Genomic DNA, 27,198 nt, shown 5'->3' with positions numbered 1-27,198 from the left:
AACTTGCTGCCAAAGGGAGCAAAAATATAGATGAATTGAGGGAGGAAATTGTAGTTTTTGATGAGAAAAAGAACGGAGAGATTCAAATGAAGCTCAAATGCCAGCATGGACTGGTTGGGTTCAATGATCAGTTTTGGTGTAATTCTATGGCCTGTGTGTAATATTGATAGCAGGTACATTTTTGATACTGGCATTATGTTCAACTCAAGAACTTTAAAATCAACAGAAATAAACAACACCGGCAGCAAAAACATTGAAGTTTCTGGAGAAACTTGACAAGTTGGCAGCACCTGTGGAGAGACAGTGGAAATCAACAACCGGAAGACTTAAATTTCCAAGTTTAAGAACCATTTTATTAGAAAGTTTCTCATTTCTATCTTTATTAAAGTCTTACAATATAACAATGTCATAAAAATACAACACCTTACAAATGATTGATACATTAAAGCCTAGGAATTGAAAGTAAACTAGATTAAAGTTTAATCCCAGTAGTATTGCTAAAAGGGTTCTTATGTTGTCTTTTCAAGGTGCCAAATAGCTCACGATTGGAAATTGCTTATATGTACATAATCCATCACAATTCCAAAATTAGAAACGTTTACAAAGTACATTAAATTACAATTTTTCCTCATGAGAGCCAGTACAGGGAGAAATTTTTAACAAGATAGAGCAACTCTTTTAAAATCTCACTGTAAAACTTTCTTGAATAAGAGAAATTTTTTTTAGGTTACTTTTGCAATTGAGTATCCACATGTTGAATTTTTACATGTCTTGTGGGTATATGTCTCATTTCAGCTAGTGAACTAACACTGTAATAATTCACCCTCCTTTTAAAAAAGTTCAAAGCATATACATACAATGAAAGCTTGTTTTAATATAATTTTGTCCCAAAGTGATTCGTATAAGATTTTGTTCTGTGTAAATCATGTATTTTTATATAAAAAATTATTATAGTGCCACTTAGTCAGTTACAATTTTTTTTTACAATTAAGTGATGTGAAGGTTAGAAATGTTCGTATTAAGTATGAGAAAATGTAAAACAAACAGACAAGAGTAACAAGCTGTATAGATGTCTATGTATGCAAAAGTGGACACATTATGTCCACATAAAGTTAGCACCCAGACTCAAAGATAGCACCATTATAACATGCAGCTTTAAAAGATTTCAAACTCTTCAACATTTGATTAATGAAAGCTATTGGAAATACAGTGCAAGGTATCTGTTGAACCTTTAGCATATTGGGATTGATGGCAGCCTGTAGACGCTGGCTCCGATCAGAGGTATATGTAGGGCGTAGGTTCCATTTCACTTACGTTCCCATTGAAGTTACCATTCTGGTTTGAATCAGTCCTTAAAAACAACAAAAAAGTATTTTATATTCCTTTCTTTAAAAGTACCTGTGTGCATAACTGGAGCAGTTGACTAAATATAACTGTAGCACATAAACATAAGTTAGATGGGCTTAATTGACAATTTGAAAGGAGAAAGTGAGGACTGCAGATGCTGGAGATCAAAGTTGAAACTTTATTGCTGGAACAGCACAGCAGGTCAGGCAGCATCCAGGGAACAGGAGATTCGACGTTTCGGGCACAGGCCCTTCTTCAGGAATGAGCAGTACTGTCTTACTCACCTCAAAAACTTTACAATTATTCTGCATGGTACTTGAAAGCTGATGAGGTCTCATTTTACCTACTCTGCATTCTGAGTAGTAATATATCACCCCTGTGGTAGGGCAAGAATACTACATAAAGTTCATCTTAGCTCAAGGATTTGACAGAGCTGCCTAACTTTATCCTATTCAGCTTCATTGCCCGAGGTCTATATTTTAATGTTAGAGAGCCGTGTGGGACTGTGATATGTCTCCAAATGTAATTTGGTTTAAATATCCATCTATCTCACTATGGAAAATAGAAGTATTGTTGACATTTTGATAGCAAATTTCTTTTTGTTTTTGGTTAACTTTTATATTAAAGTTAGTATATGGTATATCAATCATTTGGTATGAAATTATTGCTTGCTTATTTCACAAATAAATACATTAGAATTGCCATGAGAGGTTACTAAAAGATAAATAAATGCAAATCATTTGTGCTTTATTATTCTCTTTTATTGTTTCACTATTAAGAAATATACATTATCAGTTTATACAAACAAAATGGACATTAAATTAGCTGGAGTGAGTGTAGATAAAACTGGAGATTGGGACTCTGTTTTTGGAGACTACAGCTTGTCCAAATGGAAATGGGACCTCTAATCTAGAAGTCCCACCCTCAGTTCCGACTGATCCTGTTTTCATGAGTAGGGGAAAGGGGCAGGATAAGATTCCTCATTATGGGAAACCTGAACTCGACATGCCCCCATAACATAACTAGAGTCAAAGTACACAGTGATCAGAAACAGCACTGAAAGAAATACTTGGGGGTCAAATTTTTGTGGCTCAGAGGTGGAGAGGGGCTCTTCCAAGAGTGCAGAGATGCTGTGGATTTCCTCTGCTTTTAATCACTCAATATTCCAACTGCTGTCCTCTCCAACTAGTCTCCTTCCTCACTCATGCTGTCAGGAATCATTTCCATGGGTCTCCAGTGATGGCCTGACCCTCTGTGACATTCTGCTTTTGACCAGTGGTGAAGAATCATGACTGATGTGTTCAAATAAGGTACAAGAGTTCAAACCCACTGGGTGTCTTGGTTAGATGGAATGTCAGTTGCTTTGACTGGTGCACCCGTGATTTCAGCCCCCAAAGTTAATGCAGATTCCCATACCTGTTAAATGTTTTAAAAACTAATTCAAGGGATATGGACATCACCTCTGGGCCACCCGGACGAACCACCCCAACCAACCTGTGGCACAGCATTTCAACTCCCCCTCCCACTCCACCGAGGATATGCAGGTCATTGGACTCATCCACCGCCAAACCACAACAACCCGACGGTCGGAGGAGGAGCGTCTTATCTTCCGACTGGGAACCCTCCAACCGCAGGGGATGAACTTGGACTTCACCAGTTTCTTCATCCCCCTCCCCCCCCCTTGTCTCAGCCGAATCCCTCCCGCCTGGCACCGCCTTCCTGACCTGCAGTCTTCTTGTTGACCTCTCCGCCTCCATCCTACTCCGACCTATCACCCTCACCTTGACCTCTTTCCACCTATCAAATTTCCAACGTCCCTCCTCCAAGTCCCTCCTCCCTACCTTTTATCTTCTCCTGCTGAACACTCTCTGCTCATTCCTGAAGAAGGGCCTGTGCCCGAAACGTCGAATCTCCTGTTCCCTGGATGCTGCCTGACCTGCTGTGCTGTTCCAGCAATAAAGTTTCAACCTTAATTGACAATTTGAAAGTCAAGCAAATGGAGGGATATTTTGGAAACAGTACGTAACTTTGGGAATCTCGTCTTAAGATGGCTCTACTAGGTCAACCGTACTCAACCTCCTTCATTCTGTGGTTCACAATAATTCACTTTGCACAAGAATGGGACACTTGATGGGAGAGTATATGGAATGCACTTTATTCGCATATAGTGCAGAAGAACAGTATATAGAGTCATAGAGATGTACAGCACAGAAACAAACCAACTTGTCCATGCCAACCAGATATCCTAAATTAATCTAGTTCCATTTGTCAGCCCTTCTTATTCATGTATGTACTGGCTTCTGGTTTCTCCATCTTCAGAGCTGTTCAACAAATTCTTGAAAAATATACTCTTTGCCTACTTCAGAGTTACATTTCACGGATAGGTTTCATTGATCTATCTGTCATGTAATCCTTTAAATTTGTCGTTTATGACAGACAATGTCTACAAAATTGATTTGGTGTTCTGTTTGTTTTTAAATTGTTTGAAGACCAATTTAATTGAACAGTTAGTTGTCTAAACATTTTCTCAATCCATGTTTAATTTTTTCCTTTAACTATGAGTTTTATAGTTGTCATTAATGTTATACATCATTATGATGGATACAGTTATAATCATGTCTCCACCTTGATGTATCTGAATGTTTTCTTGCTTCTGTTCAGACATCAAGTTACGGTTATAAGTAACTGAAATCATTACTCTTTAACTCGTCAATGTATCCAAGCAGGTGGAAATTTCACTTTGGTGTAGTGTTATTCTGGGACTGATATTGAACTAGGGAGTTTGTTAGGGCAGAATACATGGACATTTAATCTGCATCTAATTTATACTATGGTTTTAGTTCAAGAAAAAGCATAGAATGTACCTTTATTTAGAAACAAACACATTTTGTAGCATGCCATTTCAGAATTAATCTTTTGGGCAAAAGAATAAATGCTCTTAGTAGTTGTTTACGTATAAATTGATGCAAGAGGCCAGAAGTTAAAGCCCTGGGCCCACTGTCATTTTGCCTATGTTTTAATGAGAAATATGAAGGTGAGTACTAAATCCTCCAATTATTTTACCTGATTGTATCCTTCAAATTGTTACTGTACTGTGTTCTGTAAAATGTTATATGTGACATGTTAATGGGCACCAGTTTCCTCTCTAGTTCTGACCTCCCAGAGGCATTGTCAGATGGATCTTTACTGATTCTCAAGGATTTTCAATTCTACAATAGCCTTGTAGAATTTAATAATAGAGCTAGGCAGAGAGATTTGGTTCCTACTATGCTGCCCTGCATTGGCACTGCAAATTGCTTACCTTCAGCACATGCCTTTGTACATTCATCCTGCGTATTGAACCTGTTTGCATTTCCATTGCATCCACCATACCAGAACCGTGTGCACGTTTTAGTCTTTACATCATAGTACCACTTAAGAGAAAAATTTCGGCAATTTCCCTCATCCCGACGTAGTTGACATATATCATTAACTGTGAAAACATATGTAATAAAGGTGAATGTTAAACAACTGAGCAGAGCATAATTCAGGAGAATTTAAAATTGTGTATATGCACCAACTTAGATGGATGAGGGGTGGAAAAGAAAAAGTGTTTCCAACAAGAGAGAATCTAACTAATATTCAATGGCATTACCGTCGCTGAATCCCTTACTAACAACATTCTGGGGGTTACTATTGATCAAACATTGAACTGGAGTAGCCATATAAATATTGTGACTACAAGAGCAGCTCAGAGGCTAGAAATCCAGCAATAAGTAACACACCTCTTGGCTCCCCAAAGCTCGTCCATGATGTACAAGACACAAGTCATAAGCTTACCAAAAATGACACCTAGTCTACTTCTGGTAAGATTCAATCCTCACTCCCTCCACTACCAATGCAAAGTTGCAACAATGTGTACCATCTGCAAGATGCACTAAAGAAATGCACTAAGGCCCCTTAGACAGCATTTTCTGAACCCACAACCACTACCATCTTGATCGACTAGGACAGAAGATACATGGGAAAGTCACACATAAGTTCCCCTCCAAGCCACTCATCATCCTAAATTGGAAAAATATTGCTGTCCCTTCACTGCCACCTGGTCAAAATCCTGGAATTCCCTCTTTAGCATCATTGTGGGTGTACCTACACCAAAAAAGACTGCAACTCAAGAAGGCACCCACGACTACCTTCTGTAACTAATGATAGACAATAAATGCTGGCCCAACCAGAAACAGCTACATCCCATGAATGAAAAACAAAAAAATAATTGTTACACAGAACAAAGCTCTGACCAATCTCCTCTCCAAAGTCTTTCATCAAATATCAGCAAAGCTTCCTGAACTGTACAATTTCATTTCTACAGTGAATATCCATGAAGTAGTAATACAGCAGCACTTACTGCAGAAATATCAACATTGTTCAAATGCACTTCACCCCTTGATCTTCAGCCCATGTCTTAGTGTACACTAAATCTTTTCCACACAACAGCTCTGTGATTGCTCACCTGGACTGATTCCAGGTTAAGTATTGCATCTATTTTGCTATTTACATCCTCATTTTCAACATCCTCCTTATTCTTGCATATCCTTTCCTCTGTAATCCTCTTCAGGACCAAAACCCTTCAAGATATCTGTCCTCCTCCTATTCTGGTCTCTTGTGTATCCCTGATTTCAAATTGCTTCACGTTGTTAGAGGTTGTGGTGTTGGCTTTCTAAGCTCTGTGCAATGCAACCTTCTCCTGAAACCCTCACTTTCCTTTTTGATGCTACTTAGGACTTATCTCTCTTTTGCTATAAGATGTATCAAATCTTATGTTTGTATCTCTGTTTTGCTCATCTGATGTAACATCTGCTTAAGTGGTTCAGAGCCATATTTTGTATTGAGAGGTCCTGCCCTAAGTTCTGGCAGATCCTATTTTATTTAAGGGTTAGCGCAGCATTAAGACCAAGAGTGACAATCCTCTTTTGTGCCAGTTCCTCATTGCCCTTGACTTCCCAACATTTCAAAAAGCGAGCTATTTTGTTTTTGAATACTTTCAGTGACTTAGCCTCCACCATGCTCTGGAATTGAGAATTTCAGACATTCATTACCTCTGTGAGAAGAAACTCTTTCACAACTCAACTTTAAATGAGTACTCACTTATAATGTTACTGAGTCACCTAGTTCAAGATTACCCCACTGAAGAAAACATCTCCCAACATTTATCCTGTCAAGCCCCCTCAGAATCTTGTATGTTTTAATAAGACCCTCATTCTTCCTAACTCTAATGAATAATAGCCTCAACCTGTTTAGTGTGGCAGAAGTGGGTACTGCAGATGCTGGAGATAAGAGTCAAGATTAGAGTGGTGCTGGAAAAGCACAGCAGGTCAGGCAGCATCCGAGGAGTAGGAAAATCGATGTTTCGGGCAAAAGTCCTTCATCAGGCTGTCAATCCATTCATTCCAAGAATTAGCTCAGTGAATCTCCATTGCCATCTATCCTTCTTTAAATAAAGAGACCAAAACTGTGCAGGTTCACAAACATCCTGTACAGTAGGTAAAAACGAGGACTGCAGATGCTGGAAACCAGAGTCTGGATTAGAGTGGTGCTGGAAAAGCACAGGCAGCATCCGAGGAGCAGGAAAATTGACATTTCGGGCAAAAATCCTTCATCAGGAATCCTGGACAGTGTCCTGTTCAGTTGTAACAATACTTCCCTACTTTAAACTCCAAACTGCTAGCAATAAAGGCCAATATTCCATTTGTTCTTCTAATTACTTGCTGCATCCACAAGCTAACCTCTTGTGTTTCATGCACAAGAACACCCACAACCCTCTGCACTATATTTCTTTGGAGTCTTTCTCCATTTAAATAATAGCCGGCCTTTTGATTCTTCCTATCAAAGTGCAAGACTTCACACTTTCCTAATTAAACTCCATCTGTAAGTTTTTGCCCACTCATTCAACCTATCTATAACTCCTTGGAAATTCCTTACTGACTCATAACAATAAGTCTTCCCACCAACCAGACATTCTCATAACCACTATTCTGAGGTGTGTACAGTACCAGTTCCAGCAGAATCCAGCGTCTTTTCAAATTCTTCTCACTGTTAGGGGTGAGAGGTGGCACAACTGAAAATACCGTGTTTTACATACTCTGCATCAAATGTCAGTATTTAGCCAATCCAGCTCAGCTCCAATAAGGAGTTGACACAGAGTAAAACTTCATCAGAACTGCCCTATCACCGAATCTTCAATCAGTTACAGTCACTTCTTCATCTTCAATACAGAAGTTGTCTTCTAGGCATCTGGAAATTAACATTTGTAGTGGGAGATTGGTGTAGTCAAATTGGCTATGTTGCGTGTGTCTGAATTTACTTTGCATCAAAATTCATGGAATGAAGAAATCCAATTGGCTGATCTGATCATGTCAGGTTACATGTTGGGGATTAAGTTAATATTAACCACCTCTCCTTGCCAACGTCTTATGCTTTTGGTGGGGAATACAATTCTTTAGGTGTGATGCAGAGTTCCTTTAACATTGCTCCATCAAACACTCTTTCCTCAGAGAATATGGTTACATACAAAGGGAAAATTTCTCTATACTAATTGTATGGTGCTATCTCTTCCTTAAATTTGTACATAAAAGAAAATAGGAATAGAAGCAGGCCACAGTCCCTTAAGCCTATTCATCATTCAGTGAGATCATGGCTGATCTGTAATTTAACTCCAGAAACTCGCTCTTCGCTCCATATCCCTTAATAACCTTTAGCCATTAAAAATTGATCAGCATCAGATGTAAACTTAAACACTGATCATAGAACTCCTACAGTGTGGAGCAGGCCATTCAGCCCATCAAGTCCACATCAACCCTCTTCCAGGGAAGACACCTTACCTGCAGCTACTTGGTCTATCCCTTTAAAATATTTTGTGCACTTCTATAAGATCACCTCTCATTCTTCACACATCCATTTAAGCACACACGCATATGCATGCAAACACCCACACAGCCACGCAGTTTTTCACCTTCTGTCATTGGTCAAAATGATCATACAAAATAAGAGCAGAAGTTTACCATTTCAGTCCCTTGAACCTTCTTCACAATTCATGAAAATCATTGCATCAAAATCTCCACATTTCCACTTATCTCCAGTAATCTTCAATTTTCTTGTCTAACAAGAAGTAATCTACCTACGCCTTAAAAATACTTAATGACCCCACTTGCACAGCCTTCTGAGTGAGAGTTCCAAAGTCACATAACCCTTTGGGAGGAAATATTTTACTCATCTTTTCCTACAAGGGTGAGCCCTAATTTTAAAACATTGCCATCCAGTTTTGGACTGACCCACAAGGGGAAACATCTTTCCCAAGTGCATCTTTCAGGATTGATTCAGGATCTTGTGCATGTCAATCACATCACTGTGACCCTGCCTGATCTCTGTTGACCTCAACTTTTCTCTCTCTCTCTGTCTCTTTTCTGTATTCCTCAAAGGACATTGGGTGGTCTCCTTTCCCTGCTTACATTTACTTTTCTCTCAGCCTTGCCCAATCTCCTGTCTACTCCTTTATTTCTCTGGAGAGGTTGTCCAGAAAAGTATGAGCAAAACAGGTACTCATTTTGTTGGATGGTGAAGGTGCTGATAGCTATGAAGAGTAGGTAGCATTTACCTGACAATGTGATTCCTGCAGGCTTGGGTTCTGGTATGTTTTCTTCTAGTACTGTGGAAGAAAATGGTGAGGTATTCAGTTTAATCTTTTTTCAATCAGCTATTCTCTAAAACATCTGCCAGAAAAACAACTGAACAGCGGACAGTGCTGATTCTAGGCAATTTGGTGTATTCCCTCCCCGGCTATATTACTTACTTGTTTTTGTGCATTCTGTAATGCACTCAGCTTCTGTGTCAAACCTATTACCATTACCGTCACAGCCGCCATACCAGAACTGAGTGCAGATGTTGTTTTTGCTGTCAAAGAACCATTTTGCACTATACTCTAAGCACTGCGATCCAACGTCAAAATCCAGCATGCACCGATCTGTGAAATTTATGTGTAAAATATGAATTGTTAACACAAACTATTAGAATAAAATGGGATAAGGCAATGCTAATGCAAGTTGAAAAGTCATTACTGTCACTCCATTGGTGTTTGGTATCATCATGGTGGAAAATTCCTCATTAGTTTTGCAACATCGCTGCAGGAGACAAACTTCATGTAATACTAGCAGTGCAGAGTTAGTTTATCTGGTGACACAGGGACCTATCTCAAGAGGTTGACAGCAAATGTAACTGAAAAGATAATGGCGCTGTGTAGTAATAATTTCTCTTCGCCTGTGAGGGAGTCTTGCCCCTTGACTGGCCCATATACGGCAACAAGGAGTTTATTGCATTGCGGACCTGTATGGACTGTAACATATGAAAAGGCTCACAGCCATCTGCATATGTATTCAAAGCTTTTGAATCTCCTCATATTGTACTGAATCCAGCGAGACTGCAAATTAAGTGGTTTCAGAGCAGCGTGTTTCAGCGGAAGAACTTTGTTAAATATTACCAGGCCATATCAGTGATTCACTGGAACTTTGTGCCTTTCTTTACTCACATAATAAGAAGTGTATGTTACAACATTATACATCAGGCAATGTAACAATAATTAGTCCAGTAAGCCATCCCTGACCCAAACTAAATTACCCAATTTATTTATATAATAACACTATAAGAAAATCCTGTTTGGTTCAATATAAATCAAAGAAATGAAATAGAATGAAACAGCTCCTGTAGTCAGAGTGTACTCCATTGGAAGAATTCTGGCTTGAGGATTCATTGTTGATAACCGTTGGAAATGGAATTGCTGGTAATTACGCCAGCACTCAAATTTCTACCTGCCCCTCAATACTTATCACTGAGTTATATGTGTTAAAAGTCGGAGAAAGTGAGGACTGCAGATGCTGGAGACCAGAGTTGAAAAGTGTGGTGCTGGAAAAACACAGCAGGCCAGGCAGCATCCGAGGAGCAGGAGAATTGACGTTTCGGGCATAAGCCCTTCTTCAGGAATCAATGTGTTAAAAGTCTACTTACTTATGCGCAATATACAACATAGGAATGAGTTGTTCTATCCAGATGTGCATTTCATGCTCCATATCAGCTACTGCAATCCTTTCTCATTTAACATTACCCGCCTGACTAATTCTTCCTTTTTTCCTCATATGCTTACCTATTTTTCCCAGAAATGCCATATTGTTTTTCTTAATCATTCTACTTAGGAGCAAATTTCATATCAACCTCGCTGATTAAATATATTTCTTCTGAATTCGATATTTGCCTTCTTGATGAATATTTTGCATTGATTGCCTTTAGGTTTGTTCTTCCCCTTCAGTGAAAACTGTATATCTACTCTATCAAAGCCTGTCATCATCTTAAAGACCTCCATCAGGACACCTTTTAGTCCTCTCTGTTCAACGAAAAAGGGACCTAGCTTGGTAATCCTTGCTTGACAGGCATTACCATGGTACATTCTATTTCTTGCCTCCCTCTCCCTTTTAGAATTCATATTGTTTTGATCGCCATATTGTAAGTGTGATTGAACCAAATTTAAGGACATGTTAAGCATACTTGCTCACTTATAAAATTTTCTCTGTCTACTGTTTGGTTTGATTATTTTTGGTGGACATATTGGCCTTTTAATGATTTGTGCATTTGTATCCTCAGATCACTTCGCTCCTCTAACTTATTCAGGTTTTTACTTTACAAAAATATAATGCACCACACTTGCTGAAATTCTTGACCAATTACATGCCTGTCTGTAAGTTTCTGACAATTTATTGCCATTTTGTATATTATTGACACCTCTGGCCACCAAGCCTCAATTTTAGAAATGGTTTTGTTGAATTCAAACTTTAAATAATTAATATAAATTGCAAATATCAATGATCCCTGCACTGATCCGTATTGAACCATCTGTCATTGTGAATCAGTAGGGGCTGGCACTGCAATAGCACCCACAACCTGCAGAAAACTTTTTTAAAGCGATCATAAGTCGCTACATACTAACACTTCCTCTACAAGCCTATATCTCTCTCATCTTTTTATGATGATCCTTGAATCTACCTCTTCGACCAAGATTTTTGTCACCTTTTTTAATATCTCCTTTTAGAATAAAATCCCTATAGTGTGCAAACAGGCCATTTGGCCCAACAACTCCACACTGACCCTCCAAAGAGTGTCTGACCATTAGTCTACATTTCCCCCGACTAACACACCTAGCCTACACATCCCTGAACACTATGGGCAATTTAGCGTGGCCAATTCGCCTAACCTGCACATCTTTGGACTGTGGGAGGAAACCCGCACAGACATGGGGAGAATGTGCAAACTCCACACACAGTCGCCCGAGACTGGAATCAAACCCAGGTCCCTGGTGCTTTGAGGCAGCAGTGCTAACCACTGAGCCACCGTGCTGCCTAACTTTTGTGGTCCATATCAAATTTATTAATGCTTCTGTAAAGACTCCAGAATGGTTTACTTAATTAAAGGCGGCTGAATTTCTGTACTATTGCTATGTAGAAAGTATTACACATTGAAGGACTCTTCCATATGCAATAACTGAAACAAACTAAATAATAACAAAAATTGTGTACTTGACATTTCGATAAGCTGTCCTCGCAGTAAAAGAAGCACATGAAACTAGTGACCAATTCACAGTCCTGCTCAGGACAAAGAATGACACTTGGCAAAGAAACAGTGGCTTGGATTTTTGAAAGATACTGTGTAGCATGGAGAGTAGATTGAGGAATGCTAAAACAGTGAGAAGTTTTAGTCTCTAATTAGTTACTGTCAGATGATTATGCTGCATTGGATATGTGCCACATAGCTGAATTAAAGAAAATGAGATAATGTGCCAAATTGAAAAGGTTGAAATGGTCACACTGTGCATGGAGGATATTAGCATTAGAGTGATGTTGGGGAAGAGAGAGCAGTTGATAACAATACAAAGTGTGATGGCAATGTCACCCGACATTTGTGTCTAGCTTACAATGACCAAGAAAATAATTATATAGCACACATTCTCCTTGTAATATTCCAGCTCTGTACAGTTTCCATTACCAATACAGTCATAGCTCTACTGGATTATCCTGACTATTACAATGGACACCAATATCATGCCCAGCCCCTCTACATTACACAGTGCTTTGCAACCTCCAACGTACAATTCACATGGTCGATGATAGAAATCATTTAATATACACTGTATACTGGATTATATTATCCCTTTGCAATATGAAAATAAAGTTTAACCAAGGGATATTTTTAGCTCAACATCAAGAATGAATGTGATATGCTCACACAAATTTCCATTTCACTGCTGCTATGCATTTTATAGAAACAGTATTCATTAACACTTACCCGTTTCTGGGTGCTCTAATGGTTCCATAGACTGGAGATCAGGTGTGGTTTCGACATTTTTTTCTGGGGATTTTGGAAGGAAAACATATAAATTTTGCGAAAAAAATGCTTCACACTCACTCAAACTGTATTTCATTGCAGCAAAAGACTTCTTAAACAGATTGATTCCCTTCTAATAAGTAATAAGTAAATTTATTTGACTGATATGAAGTATTTAATTGTTCCTAGCCTACACGGAGCTCAGAATTTATGGCATTGTACATTATTGCAGATAGGATAAAATTTCTCCTGTTTTTTTGGAACAGAATTGCCTGACTTATGCAGGTAGAGGGCTGATGGTGGCTCAGGCAAATATTCTGGGGATGAGGGTTCAGGTCCCACCACTGGTGGAATTTAAATTCAATTAACAAAAACAAAATCTGGAATTTAAAACAACAAGTGCTGGAGATCACAGTGGTTCAGGCAGCATCGGTGGAGAGAGAGCAAGCCAACATTTCAAGTCTGGAAGACTCTTCATCAGAGCTAACATGATTGTGACTAGAATCTATCGTCAATTGTTGTAAAATTCTATTTGATGCTTGATGGAATGAAATCTGACTTCCTGACCCAGCCTAAGTGCAACTCCAGATCCACAGTAATGCAGTTGACTCTTCACTGCTCCTTGAATAGCCAATAAATCTTCCAGTTCAAGAGCAATATAGGAATGGACAACAAATGCTATTCAACTCCACGAAAGAATGAATTAAATATCAGAATTAATTCCAAGGTGAGCAGAATCCTGAGACTAAATATTGCAAAAAATGAGCTTGCAATCACAGCCATTGCAACACACCACCATGTTCCCACACCAACATTTCTGTCACATGTCTGCTGCAGTGTTCCAGCGAGCGTTAGCACAAACTTGAAGAATAATATCTCATTTTCTGCTTGGGGACCCAGCAGCCTTTACTACTCAAAATCAAGCTCAAATTTGGCTGAGAGCCAGATTCTGTCCTTGTATGATTTTTACCCATTCCACACCCAGTTCTGCTATGACACAGATTGCTTTTAGCACTCCTTCCCACATATCCTCCACCCATTATCGCATTAAATGGGTTGCATTCAAGACAGCTAACCCATTTCCTCACTCTTATCTCTTATTATCTCTTTGCTTTTCGTTTGTCCTGGCCTGCTATTCATTATCTCCTCGTTCTGAGGTCCATCTCCACCTATCCCCTCTGTGCATTCCCCTGCACCCTACAACCCTCCCAATCCCCACTTCAAAACGAATACCTCACAACTAACAGTTTTGAAGAAGTCACCAAACTTAAAAACATTATCTCTACTTTCTTCCCATAAATACTGCCAGACCTGCTGACTTTCTCCAGGAATTTCTGTTTTTGTTTTAGATCCTCAGCAGTTCTTTGTTTTATATCATTGTCACTCAAAAATGCTGAAAGGGCTTCCCGCTGCATCTTTATTACACAAGTATCAAGATATATTTTATTTTAAGATAATTGGCAAAAGTAAAAACAAGGACAACATGACATAAAGCAGATCTATGCAACAAGTTATTAGGTTCCACGGAAACAGCAGGCAAGTGAAACTAACTTGGTTTTCCTTTCAAAGTAATGCTGCAGGAATGATGGACTGAATAGTCTCCTCTTAGCTGTATATTTCTATGACTTACAACTGCTCAATGGGTTACAATAGATGTGGGGTTTAATTTACACCTAACATGTCCTGTGTTTGAATTGTAATAGTTTATACTGGGTAAGATGAGAAAGTCATTTTTTTGTTCAGGTGCAATTGTATATTAATCCAGATTTGAACAGAAACCATTCAATTAGGTTTGTTGAAAAGTCATTTGCTACCTTGTTTGGGTTAGTATTGAATGTATTACTCACTGGTTGTAAATGTTCCATCATAAGTAGCTTTTGCCTTAGACTGATAGAATCCTATCACAATGATATTATATTCCTCCCCACTTTCCAGATCTTTTAGCATGATCACAGGATCACTGACGTTTGTCTTCGACACAAGAAGGTTCTCGCTCACTTTGACCACAGTAACCTCATAATTATCAATGTGTTGAGGTTCAGTCTGGGCCACGTGTAGGACAATGCTGTCTTCTGTGACACTGAAGCTCGATAATTCCAAGCCTACAGCAACAGATCGAAGATAGAAGTGGAAAGGAGTCAGATATATTAAAAACAAAACTATTTGCTATTTCACTTTTAAAACAGAAAAAACAAACAAGATAATATTACTGCATTCAGCCTGTTACGTTCAGACAATGACTAACATTTTCTGGACAATAAACTACACTCTGCATCTATATACCCTGCAGAAAATCTACTAAGGACAACTCATATGAACTCCTGAATATCTATTCAATTTTGCAGTCCTCTGGTCCCACTACCTGCCAATAAACAATCCATTCATCCACAAAACAACCCACCTTAACTGTTGGACACTATTGCTCAGATTTGCTCTTTCTGTCACTATCAGACAGAAAGAAATAGAAGGCATAACTAGGTATGTTGAAGTACTTTTAATCAAAGGAAAGACAATGGATTTTATTTTCTAACTCACTAATTTCATTTAGCAATGAAAGAAACTCAAGCAAAAAATTACAAGATTGCATGGCCTCCTCATCTCAGGAACCACTTTGTTTAATCCTTCAGAAACCTATTTCCTTTTAACCCAAATGCCATATTATAGCAAAGAGGTTTGTGATATTCTTTCTCAGTGGTAAGTTAACACAATTTATAAGCCAGTGAGCTTTTTTTCCCTGCCAGATTCCAACATAGTTAAATTGATTACTGAACCTTTCATCTCCTCATATATCTGTTAATCTTAGGTTAGTGGCAGGTATGGTTGGCAACATTTCCTTAAAAGGCTACTTAATAGCTACAATTTCCAACTCGGTAATTTGAAGCATCAAATGTCACTGTACTAGACTCTGACCAGAAGCACACATAATCAATCATCTGCTTTGGGCATATCACATCTGAAGTTATAGTAGAATCACACTAATTGGCCTTGCTATCCATAGATTGGCTAGTGGTTGCAAGTAGATCTGCGTACTAATATTTAGGCACCTTTGTTGGATTCTTTCCTTTGCTGACACAAGAACATATGAAATAGGAGCCCATTTCACCATTCAACAAGGTCATGGTTGATTGTTTTATGAATTCAGCTCCACTTACTCCCCTGTTCACCATAACCTTTAATTCATTTACTGTTCAAATATCTATTTATCATTACCCTAAAAAACATTCAACGAGGTAACTTCAACTGCTTCACTGGGCAGGGAATTCCACAGATTCACAACCCTTTGGGATCAGAAGTTCTGCCTAAACCTGCTCCCCTTTATTTTGAAGTTAAGCCCCCCTAGTTCTAATTTCACCTATCAGTGGAAATAACCTTCCTATTTCCATCTTATCTAATGCCTTCATAATCTTATAGGTTCCGACAAGATCACCCCTCATTCTTCTCAATTCTAATGAGTATAGTCCACTCTATTCAATCTCTCCTCATAAGCCAACCCTCTCAAATCCAGAATCAACCTCGTGAACCTCCTCTACACCCCTTCCAGTGCCAGTACATTCTTTCTCAGATAAGGAACCAAAACTGTACATGGTACTTCAGGTGGAGCCTCACTAGCATCCTATACTGCTGCAGCGTAACCTCCCTATTTTTAAATGCTATTCCTCCACCAATGAAGGATAATATTTTAATTGCCTTCTTAATTACTTGCTGCACCTGCAAACCAACCTTTTGTGCTGCATGTACAAGGATGCCCAGATCCCTCTGCACAGACATATATTCAACTTTCGTCAGGAGCTAGCTACAGATAAGACTTGCAATCATACTTGAGCAAGGAATCAAATTATCATTGCTAAAACTCTGATATGATTTTTTTGTATCCCAGTCACCCCTTCCTACCAGCTCAAAAAGAATCCCAAAGGAATGTGGCACTGACTTCAGGAAGGAGAAGTGAGAAAGACACGTTATACTTGCCAAAATACCAAATGAAAAATAATAGATTTCTCACAAATCATGATGCATCACTAAATTAAATTACATCGGAAGACTTAAATTTCAAGTTACAATTGAATATGTATGAGTTATAAATATTAAATAATGATTTTAGGAGGTTGGTAAGATCCATACAAAAACCCAGAAGCTTAAAGGAATCATTAAGGTTTTATGGTGCAAGCTTGACAAGAGAATTATAAACGTCAGGACAATAAGAGAAGGGACACCTCGTTTAGGTTTTCAAGGGATGTTGAGTGTATGATGATAGACGAAGGGAAGTGGGGCATTTCCACAGTTTTGTGGTCCTGGAAAACGAGTCTGTATCAGCAAAATTGAAGTGTGTTGATTATTTCTTCAATGAGTCTGTTGAGCATGTCCTGCCCTAAACGAATGGCTCTCAATAATGGCAATAACTTACCTTTAAGTTTTTCTGAGGTGGCTGGCAAGTCTTTTGTGCTAAACACACAAAATGAAAGAAAAGATTAGTTTCACTAAAATAGGACTAAATATTTTTTAAAAAGCAGAAGTTCTGCAGTGGACCAATTCTTACTGTTGTTTGGGAGACTCTCCGAATGCTTCACTGCTGGGCTGGTCACTTTGGAATAATCCGCAATGTCTCTGCAGCTCAGGAGGAAGATGAAGCCCATTCTCAGCTGTGAAGAAGTAAATATTTTTTTAGCTCCTTTCATGTAGTATTAGAACCAAAATCCTACAGTGTCCTTCAGTGTTGAACTTGGGAAAGTCTATAGGATTATGGAACACTGAGCCATAACGAGCAGATAGTTTTGGGTTGTTAGCTGATCCCAATTAAGTGATTGAAGGGCTAATGCAGTTGACCTCAATTTTCTAGATGACCTCTTGAGGAATAGAAAAAAAATCCAGGAATCATTTCCATGATGTATAACTATATTGTTATACATCATTTCCATGATGTATAACAATATAGTAATCCTTTCTACTTTCCAGCAGCTACGTGAGAGAGAAAAGAAATAGGCTCAGCATGATGCTAATCAGAGTTAAATAGTCTCCCAGGTGCAGGCTATATGAAGTTATGCTGTTTGGATGAGGCAACGGAGATAGTTAAGCATCTGTGGTACTATATCCCAGTAAAATGCATCTTTGGGAGAAATGGGAAGCAAATGATAGGAAAGAATTAAAACAAATACGTGCAGTAACACAAGGCACCAGAAATACAAAAGGAAAACTAGGAATCATAGGTTCTCAACAGGTAAAAGGACATTTCTGTCCTTTACCCCATTTTGGTTTTCGCTCTGAAAGTGGTGCCGAAGCAAGGTCTAGGATTACAGTACGATGATATTTAAAAGTCACTGATAGCTATATTACCACAAAATTAACCCTATCTCCTTCTAACTGGTGAAAGTTTATAGTACGGAAATGTGTTGCCGGAAAAGCGCAGCAGGTCAGGCAGCATCTAGGGAACAGGGGAATCGACGTTTCGGGCATTAGCCCTTCTTCAGGAAACTTACTTTCCTGAAGAAGGGCTAATGCCCGAAACGTCGATTCTCCTGTTCCCTAGATGCTGCCTGACCTGCTGCGCTTTTCCGGCAACACATTTCCGTCTCTGATCTCCAGCATCTGCAGACCTCACTTTCTCCTCGAAAATTTATAGTAGCCTAATTTGGTTTTACTTATTCAATTTACTTCAATTCTCTAACTTGCACTTTTAAATCTGTGTATCTCTGGGTATGAAAGGTTCAAATGGTAAGGAGGAACCTGTTTCTAAAAAGGGTCCAAAATCAAAATTCAGCCTGGAAAACAAACTGTTTGATAATATTTGACTAATTTGTTTTGGTAGGTACTGTGAGATTTTTAAATATTATATGAACATGTAAGCAGTGTATACTATCTATAAGAATGTAGCAACTCACTAAGATTAACTTGAGAGCATCTTGAACATCTGCAACATCAATTCCATGGACTGGACACCCCTGAGAAGCTCACTCTCCACACTAATCATTCCAGCCTGTAACTTAGCTCTTATTGGCTATAAATTAATAGGAATCACGGTCCCAACCAAATCAGTCATTTGATTTGCCTAACCTTTAACTTCTCCAAGGTAGCAATTTGTTTTTAGTTAAATATTGAAACGAAACTGCAATCTTTTACGATATTTTTCTTTTAAATCCAATGATAAAATGTTTGTTGATGATTGCGAGATGCCTGATTTTACCTATGCTCCTCCCCCAAAGTTGAGGACAGTGTGAACTGACAGTTCTACATGAATTAGCCAGCAAAATGTTTCAGCCAGAGTTCTCTGGATATTAAAGATGGTGAGGATATCGCATGCAAACACTCCAGCGAATACAGAACAGCTTCTCCAACATTGAAAGCACTGAGCTGATTTTGCACAAGCTGATTACACAAAGCTAAATTTTTAAATGGCATCAATGGAAACAAAATGCTCAGTTAGAATGAAGAATAATCATGAGGAGATGTACATGTATTTAATTAAGTCACCTCCATGTCCCAATGGGATTGTTGCTGGGCATCAAAAACAAGTAGAACAAAACTAACTAAGACAATAATTTAATTGTTCAAACAGTTTTCAAACAGAAAAAAAAAATTCTGCTCTGGGGATCCGTGGAAGTTTTAAATTTTTGGAGATCCAACCTCATAAGGAGCATATTGAATACCCCAGAATCCCAGAGACAAGGGTGGGTGGGTTACTCTTTGGATGGTTGGTTTGGACTTGTTGGGCCGAAGGGTCTGTTTCCACACTATAGGGATTCTATGATTTATTTAGTGCATTAAGAGTGCTAGAATATTTATTGGATTTTTATTCCTAAATGCATCAGGGAATTGGGAATATTATCTTTGAGGAGAGATTTTCTGGAGTGGAACCTTGTGCCAGCGATATGGGATTTGGTCACTAGTTGAAAAGCCAAGGCGCGCACACATAACCTCCATCTGAGAAGGTGTGATGGTATTATTTGCTAATCAGGCACTTGACTGGCCTAACATGGGTCTTTCCCTGTGCTGTCAACCCCAGGGTCAGAAGTTTGACCAGCAACCAGGAATTTGAATGGCATTACAAAAGGTGCTTACTGCCAGAATGATATCCCTCTGAGTGCAGAACCTAGGCCACGGTGGGCAACGAGGGTCTTGGGGGTGGTGGAAGGGCTGCTGGACAGGAGGTAGCACTCAGTAGGCCCTCTTCCCAAAGCCTGGTCCTCCTAGTGGGAGTGGCAATCAAACACAGATTCCCCAGTGACACTGGGCAGATACTAGCATGAGCAGGATGAGGACCTCAGTTAGGCATTAATCACAACTTAAGGGCCTCAGGTGGTGATGGTATGGAGGGCCTTCTCATCGCAGATTTGAAAGATACAAGGTGGCATGATTCCCACTTGTTTGAGCAACTGCCACCAAATCCTCCCTGGGGTGCACTCAGGGGATGGGTGGGGAGAGGGGGGGAGGTGGAAGTTGGTGGGGGAGCGGTCACAAGATTCCATCATTTCTATCCCTTTCATTTTGGCTAAACAGTGGAAGCAAGTGACTGACTGACTGTAAAGTTACCATTGATGTACTTGGGGAGTTGACGTCCAAACCTGAGTAACTCTTCACTGTGGAGCTCTGAGAAGTCATTAATTGGCCTGAAGTACACGTCTTGAGGGGCACTTGCCAGGTAAATCAGATTATTTTCGATAGATTCCTTGGCAATGGTGAATATGACAAAGAAGAAGCCTTTGCACTTGGCTTCAGTGACAATTGCTACCAGCCTTTCTCGCTCAGCTTCTGGAAGATTTCCTGTGGTTATCAGAACAATGAGCTTGAGTTGCCTTGGTTGAGGGGCTTTCCCAAAAATGTTTTTGATGGTCCATTCGACTGCATGTGCTGTTGCTCTTGTCCCTTCAAGCTGAGTCATCCTGTTGTGGACGTATTCTATGATGTCCTTACTGGAGTTGTAATCAGTAAGGGATAAATCCACTTTCACTTGCTCCAGACTATTATTCGTCTGGGAATTATACAGTGCATGTTGTACTACAGCAACCCTGGCTTTATGGTTTGATGTTAAAGGCTCTGCGCTAATCTCCAAGTGATCTATCACGTAAGAAAGATATCTCTTTGTCTCTATAAACTGGTTTGGGCTGGTAGTTGCAGAGCTTTCCATGATGAATGCAACGTCGAGATCTGCATCAGTGGGTTTTGTCGACCTTTTGCTTCGGAAAAATCTGGCATCACAGACTCCATTCGGTTCACAAAAGTCTATGCAAAATAAAAGAAAAAAAGCTGTTCATTGTCAGATAAACATCCACATTTTCTCGAATGTGTAAAATTTCTTTCAATCTTCATGTGCATTTCAATAACTGATCTAATGAAATTGTATCCTGAACCACAATTTCCTAGGGAAATGGATCCACAGTCCATGTTAGGATCACATCATACAGTTTACATCAAAAAAAGGGAATGTTGTATTGATGCTTGAAAGTGTGTGGTTCTAATGTGGGTTAATGGATTTTCATCTTCCTCTGATTCCTAACTGTCCATTGTCAACATGAGAGAGGTGAACATTACATGGATGCATAAAAACGTTCACCAGAGTCCAAATTAGTGACAAAAATGGCAGCCTATGAAATTGCATGGTTCAAGATGCACTACAGATTAGGAGGCAATGGTTTTGTACCTGTGTGAGAGATCCTAGATTAGAGTGGTGCTGGAAAAGCACAGCAGTTCAGGCAGCATCTGAGGAGCAGGAAAATCGACATTTTTGGAAATGTTTTTGATGGTCCATTCAACTACATGTGCTGTTGCTCTCCTCTCATTTCTCTCTCCACCCTGCAGGCTCTCTGCCTCTATTCCTGATGAAGGGCTTTTGTCCGAAACATCGATTTTCCTGCTCCTCGGATGCTGCCTGAACTGCTGTGCTTTTCCAGCACCACTCTAATATAGAATCTGGTTTCCAGCATCTGCAGTCATTGTTTTTATCATTTTGTACCTGTGTACAAAGGTGTTAAAGTAGAATACAGTATTTAAATCAAAAAAAGTATCACTAAGCACATTGTTAATCTTCCTTACATTTTTGGATTATCTAACAGTAACAAATTACAAATTGGTTAATAAAATACCATTAAACAAGTGTTGGGTATTTCATGTAAAGCCATAATACAATTCATGCTGTATGACTGATTTCTCAAACTATGATCATTTTTACAATAGAATGCTGATAAATATTGCTGACATATTTGATTAACCAATGCAGTCTCCTCTGCACTGGGGCCGATGCGGTCTCCTCAACATTGAGGAGACAGGACGCCTACTCGCAGAGCGTTTCAGAGAACATCCCCGGGACACCTGCACCAACGGACCCCACCACCACGTGGCCGAACACTTCAACTCCCCCTCCCATTCTACTAAGTTTATGCAGATCCTGGGCCTCCTCCATCGCCATTCCCTATCCACCTAACGCCTGTAGGAAGAACGCCTCATCTTCCGCTTCCAACCCCAAGGCATCAATGTGGATTTCATCAGTTTCCACATTTCCCCTGCCCCCACCTTATCCCAGTTCCAACCTTCCAGCTTGGCACCGCCTCATGAACTCTCCTACCTGTCCATCTTCCTTCCCACCTATCTGCTCTACCCTCTTCTCTGAGCTCTCACCAATACCCCCGCCTCCACCTAACTATCACGCTCTTATCTACCTCCCCTGAAGCTCCCCTCCCCCCCATTTATCTTACCACCCCCTCGGCTCACAGCCTCATTCCTGATGAAGGGCTTTTGTCCAAAACGTAGACTCTCCTGCTCCCCGGATGCTACCTGACCTGCTGTGATGTTCCAGCTCCACTCTGTTGATTCTCATCTCCAGCATCTCACTTTCGCCATATTTGATTAACCGCTTTCGTGAAATGTTTGTTATTATTAGGTATTCATTGAAACAATTTCAATGTATTGACTTTTGTCAATAGTGACATCAACAATAGACACTGTAAGCATGAATTCTGCCTCGGGTTTATACTAGGTAAACTGCATGGAAAGGGAAGGACAAAGGCAAACAGGAAAAAGATTAAGAATTGGCCTTAGTTGCCATGTGGGCTCCAAAGGGCCTTGGGTATTATTGCTGGTATGGAAGGAGGAGGGGGGTGGATTGTGTAGATGAGCATAATATGGCATAGAGGCTATAAGGCTTCATGGGGGTGAGTACATGGAGACTAGGGACATAAGGGAGATGGACATGTATGTGGTATAGTGTGGTATGGAGAGGCCATGGTGAGTGTGTGGGGGTGACTGAGAGAGCAAGCAGGACAGACCTTTCAATTTTTAATCTTTATTTTTTAAACATGACCACAGTATTGGAGGCATGAGGTAGGCTTTCCATCCAGCCTGATTTTGGAGCCTAACGTCTTCTTGGGATCTACCCAGGTTGCCTAGACAAAGTCTCGCTCCAGTACTCTTCACATCCCCTACTGCCTGCTGCATTAATATACTTTAGTGTACTTTATCCCGTGATAAAGAAATAATCAAGCATTTTGTAAGAGGCAATTGAAAGTCAACACCCTGAAAGATTGTTTAATTGCATTAATTATGGAGCTTACATATTCTATCGAACACCTTAAACATCCTTCAACAAACTGAACATTTTCTAATTTCCTAGCAACTGGAACTTCTGAATTTTGATTCACATTTCTTAACGCCAAAGTAGCCCTTTTGAGAGCTAAGGTACCCCTTTGGATATGGTCCTGGAGTTTCTTTGAGTGATATCAGGTAGCATTTGAGGGTGGTTAAATGCCCTTTTAGGGAGGTAAGTGTTCTTTAGAATATTTAAGTATAGGCAGAATTGTGTGTAAAATCTGAATAATCTCAAACTGTTAAGCACACTGGAATGGCCAGCAGATCTGTCAAAACCTATTACCGAAACTGTCACAAGCAACTGTGACAAGGACCTGGCAAAAGTGACTGTGAAAGGGAGCATTTAAAGGTAGTCCACTATAAACGTTAAAAAAAAGTATGATCCTTGGACAATAGAAATCTTTCCAAAATTGTGACACCTATAACCCACAAATATCTCCTGATTGGTCTTAAGGTGGAGGATTCAACACTTTTATGGGAGAGCAGTGCTTGGAAAAACGTAACTGGATGACATTTTCACGATAACACAATAGGGTCAGGAAGATGCCCAAATAGTTTGAAGTATGAAGCAGTTAGCGGAGATAGCAGTTAAAGCGCTGACATACCTAAACAAACGTGGCATGCCATCACCTTGTTGAGTGTTGCTTCGTCATTGCGGAAAATGAAGAACTGCGAAAGCCCGGCATCATTTCTCTGAAACGGACAAAAAATAATGGATAAGAAACAGCACTTAATCCATCAAGTCCAATGTTCAATCTACAAAAATAGTTACCCGATCCCCTGTAATTAGCAAACAAAATTCCACAATATTTATTAATCCTTGCACTGCTATGACTCAATGCTAACACACTGTCTTACAGTGAGTCTCCTCACTGCCTGTAACATAAACACAACTGGGATGCAGAGTACTTAATGATCTTGTCTATTGGTTTCAATCTATTTCTTAGAACATGATTTTAAACAACAAACAGGGCCAGGAGCTGGTGGTGGTGGGGGGGGGGGGGGGGGGGTGTGAATTGATAGGGGTCACTAAATTCAGTGCTGTTGGCCATTGTACTGCTTCATTGGTTCCATCCCAAACCATACCAAGTTCATGGAGATGGAGGATAACTGGACTTCTCAACCATATGCAGCTGGTTGCCAATTCAACTCAGTATTAATTATTTCCTCCACATTTTCACCTCAGTGACAGCCTGATCTCAAAAGCCACGATTTATTTTAAATATAAAAAGATGGAGAAATGGCACATCCATACTGAAGTGTCCTTTCCCTCAAGTATTGGACATCACAGTCTGCTGTGGTTGAATTAATATGTGTAGCTGAGCAGATTATCTGCAAATCAATGCTATCATCATGATATTTTGTGCCAGAGGACTTCTGTTAAATGTGGTATGTTCCCTAATGCTGGAGTTCAACAGGAGTTTTCTTTCAGTAAGTAGAATTGGATCATTTGTGGCCAATTCTTTTGGACTCACAAGCATAATAAATATAACAAGTGAGTGTCGAAAATGAAAGGTTTAGATAGATCTCACAGGCAAGGAAATATTTACAGCCAGGCCAAAGCAAATTCCCCTGACAGAACTATTCATTATTTACTTGTGGCAATTTAAAAATACCAAGCTGTTTGGATGACCTTTCAACACTGTTGAAAACAGGAGGACCCCTCTACATTTCATTATGCCAGTCCACGTCTCCAAAGTGCCCACTCTTCCTCCCTCTACTGGAACATAACTAGGGAAGCAACAGTACTAATGGACATGGACTTAAAGCATTAAGTACTCCAAACAAGTCTTCACGAATTATGATGCACATGAATCAGATTGTACAGGACACTAGTCAGTGGTGAACTGGTCAAACCTCCCCCTTATCACTTTCACTCTGACATATGAAAGTGATGCAAAAGGAGATGGTTGCCACAGTTTTGTTTTTGAAGTAGTTATTAATTTTAAAATATGAATGTGATTTAGAACATTTAGATCACTGCAAAGAGATTTCAGCAGCCATAGAATTTTGGAGTTTGGGCAGAATGATTAGAAGTGCTAAGAATATCCAGGTTAAAGGTGAAATATGGAATAGACAAGCTGAACAATTAAATCAGTAATATCAGCCAATCAAATGTAGTAGAGTGATGCACAACTACAAGTTTTGGGTAGAATTAGAAACATGTTTGAACAGTCTCAGCCAAGTTTGAAATGTTTCAGAATAATGGATGACATGCCTTTGTTGAGAGGATAACATGGCTCTTAAAAGGTTAGCTTTAATTCAAACTGGACAACCTAATTGGACAAATCCAGAAGCTGGCTAATATGGTGAATAGGAAATATTCCACTAATATGCCACAGTTAGGAACAATGAAGGAAAACAAAATGCGATATATAAACCATGATTGACTGTGTAGCATTAAGATCTCTAAGTGAAGAACTACTGTTTGTAGTGAAGAAATATGTGAAGATCAAAAAGAATAAGAGATGAGAACTATTCCACAGACTTACAATCATGATATTGGGCATCTAATACAAAATAGCATTCATGTTTTGAGTACCTCTGCTACTATTTAAAGAAAAACATATATTGCAAAAAAGATTTGAAAAATTACAAATAGCATAAACATAATGAACCATGCCCAACATTGAGGAAAGAATGGTTTATTTCATTATTTTTGCTTATGGAGATATTGGTCAATCATAACACACTTCCTTATCTATAAGAGAAAAATAATGAGTGGAATGGTACCTGCAATGCCCTCCTGAGTACATTATCTTCTTTGGGAGAAAGGTAGACGGAGATGATATTCTCATTTGCTAGTTTTGAGATAGCATCATTTAGCTCTTTAGGTTTTGTTTGACCGTCACTGAAGAATATCGCCATCTTTCTCATCAAAAACCCACTCCGCACACGCTTGAATGTGTTCCTTGCTACAAAGTTCATTGCATCAGCAATGCTGGACTCTTTCCTTGATGGCACAAACTGCAGATTTTCAATCTGTGTGATGAGGTCTCGCTTGTTCCTAGCACTGCTAAAACGGATTTCAGTGACTATACCACTGTTGTATGTCAGGACGGCGACACGTGCTCCCTTTGGGCAGTTGCTTTCCACAATGGTCAGATTTCTAACTATGTTCAGGATAGTATTCTTGTTCTGATTGAGCTGACTGGCGGTTTTAATATTGGAAGTATCGATCACAAAGGCCAGCTCAGTTGGATATACAGGGCACTCTGTTGAACCTGAAACAAAGAATAAACATGAATGAATTTTGTTTCAATTGTTCAGTAAATAATCTGTTGAATATAAATGTTCACTCAATTAAAAATAACTTACCATAACAACATGCTGCAAGGAAAAAAAGAACAAAAGGAAAAAAAATTTAGACAGTTTTACCTGGAATAATTACTGCTTTAAAGGATCAAATTCATATACCTAACGTAATCAAATATTCTAACTTCCATAATACTCACGGCATGACTCTTTGATCTGTTTTACAAGGTTGCATGTCTGAAATATTAGAGAAGCAAAAGCACATTAGCTACTATGCAACAGAATTCTAATCATATGTTATGATCAACATTACTTTATTTACCTCTACGGACTTTCCTCTCTCTCCCTTTAGACCCTATAAAGCAATGTGTGAAATAATAGGTTAATCCAAAATTGCACAACAAATGCCCAGGTTACTAATTACTATGATTCGCAAAAATATTGATCAGCAAATGCCCAGCCCGAGTAAATACACAAACAATAGGCAGAGATTAGGTCCACAACAGGCAGTTGATTACTGAAGGCAGTGAGTGGGGTGGATAAAAGGGGAAATAATTGGGTATTATGGCACCAGAGAGATAATCACCCACTTGGTGGGCAGCACGGTGGCACAGTGGTTAGCACTGCTGC

The 27,198-nt window shown here is 39.4% G+C and overlaps 1 protein-coding gene across 1 annotated transcript in view; it reads right to left on the bottom strand.

The window, feature by feature from the left end:
- Nucleotides 1–331: 331 nt before the first annotated feature.
- Nucleotides 332–27,198, bottom strand: part of LOC122551335 (collagen alpha-3(VI) chain-like) — a 154,848-nt gene continuing 127,981 nt past the window's right edge. Inside the window, exons 39-52 of the mRNA XM_043693062.1 lie at nt 26,891–26,923; nt 26,769–26,805; nt 26,632–26,643; nt 26,047–26,537; nt 23,919–24,006; nt 20,266–20,955; nt 17,279–17,381; nt 17,147–17,184; nt 14,592–14,846; nt 12,706–12,768; nt 9,173–9,343; nt 8,978–9,028; nt 4,649–4,819; nt 332–1,351 (exon numbers count right to left, since the gene is read on the bottom strand). Coding sequence (XP_043548997.1) covers nt 1,311–1,351; nt 4,649–4,819; nt 8,978–9,028; nt 9,173–9,343; nt 12,706–12,768; nt 14,592–14,846; nt 17,147–17,184; nt 17,279–17,381; nt 20,266–20,955; nt 23,919–24,006; nt 26,047–26,537; nt 26,632–26,643; nt 26,769–26,805; nt 26,891–26,923 — 2,244 coding nt within the window. The 3' untranslated portion in view covers nt 332–1,310. The remainder of the gene's footprint in view (nt 1,352–4,648; nt 4,820–8,977; nt 9,029–9,172; nt 9,344–12,705; nt 12,769–14,591; nt 14,847–17,146; nt 17,185–17,278; nt 17,382–20,265; nt 20,956–23,918; nt 24,007–26,046; nt 26,538–26,631; nt 26,644–26,768; nt 26,806–26,890; nt 26,924–27,198) is intronic.

Source organism: Chiloscyllium plagiosum, chromosome 7 (assembly GCF_004010195.1).
Source record: "Chiloscyllium plagiosum isolate BGI_BamShark_2017 chromosome 7, ASM401019v2, whole genome shotgun sequence".
NCBI lineage: Eukaryota > Metazoa > Chordata > Chondrichthyes > Orectolobiformes > Hemiscylliidae > Chiloscyllium > Chiloscyllium plagiosum.
This window is presented reverse-complemented; position numbering and strand designations above follow the sequence as displayed.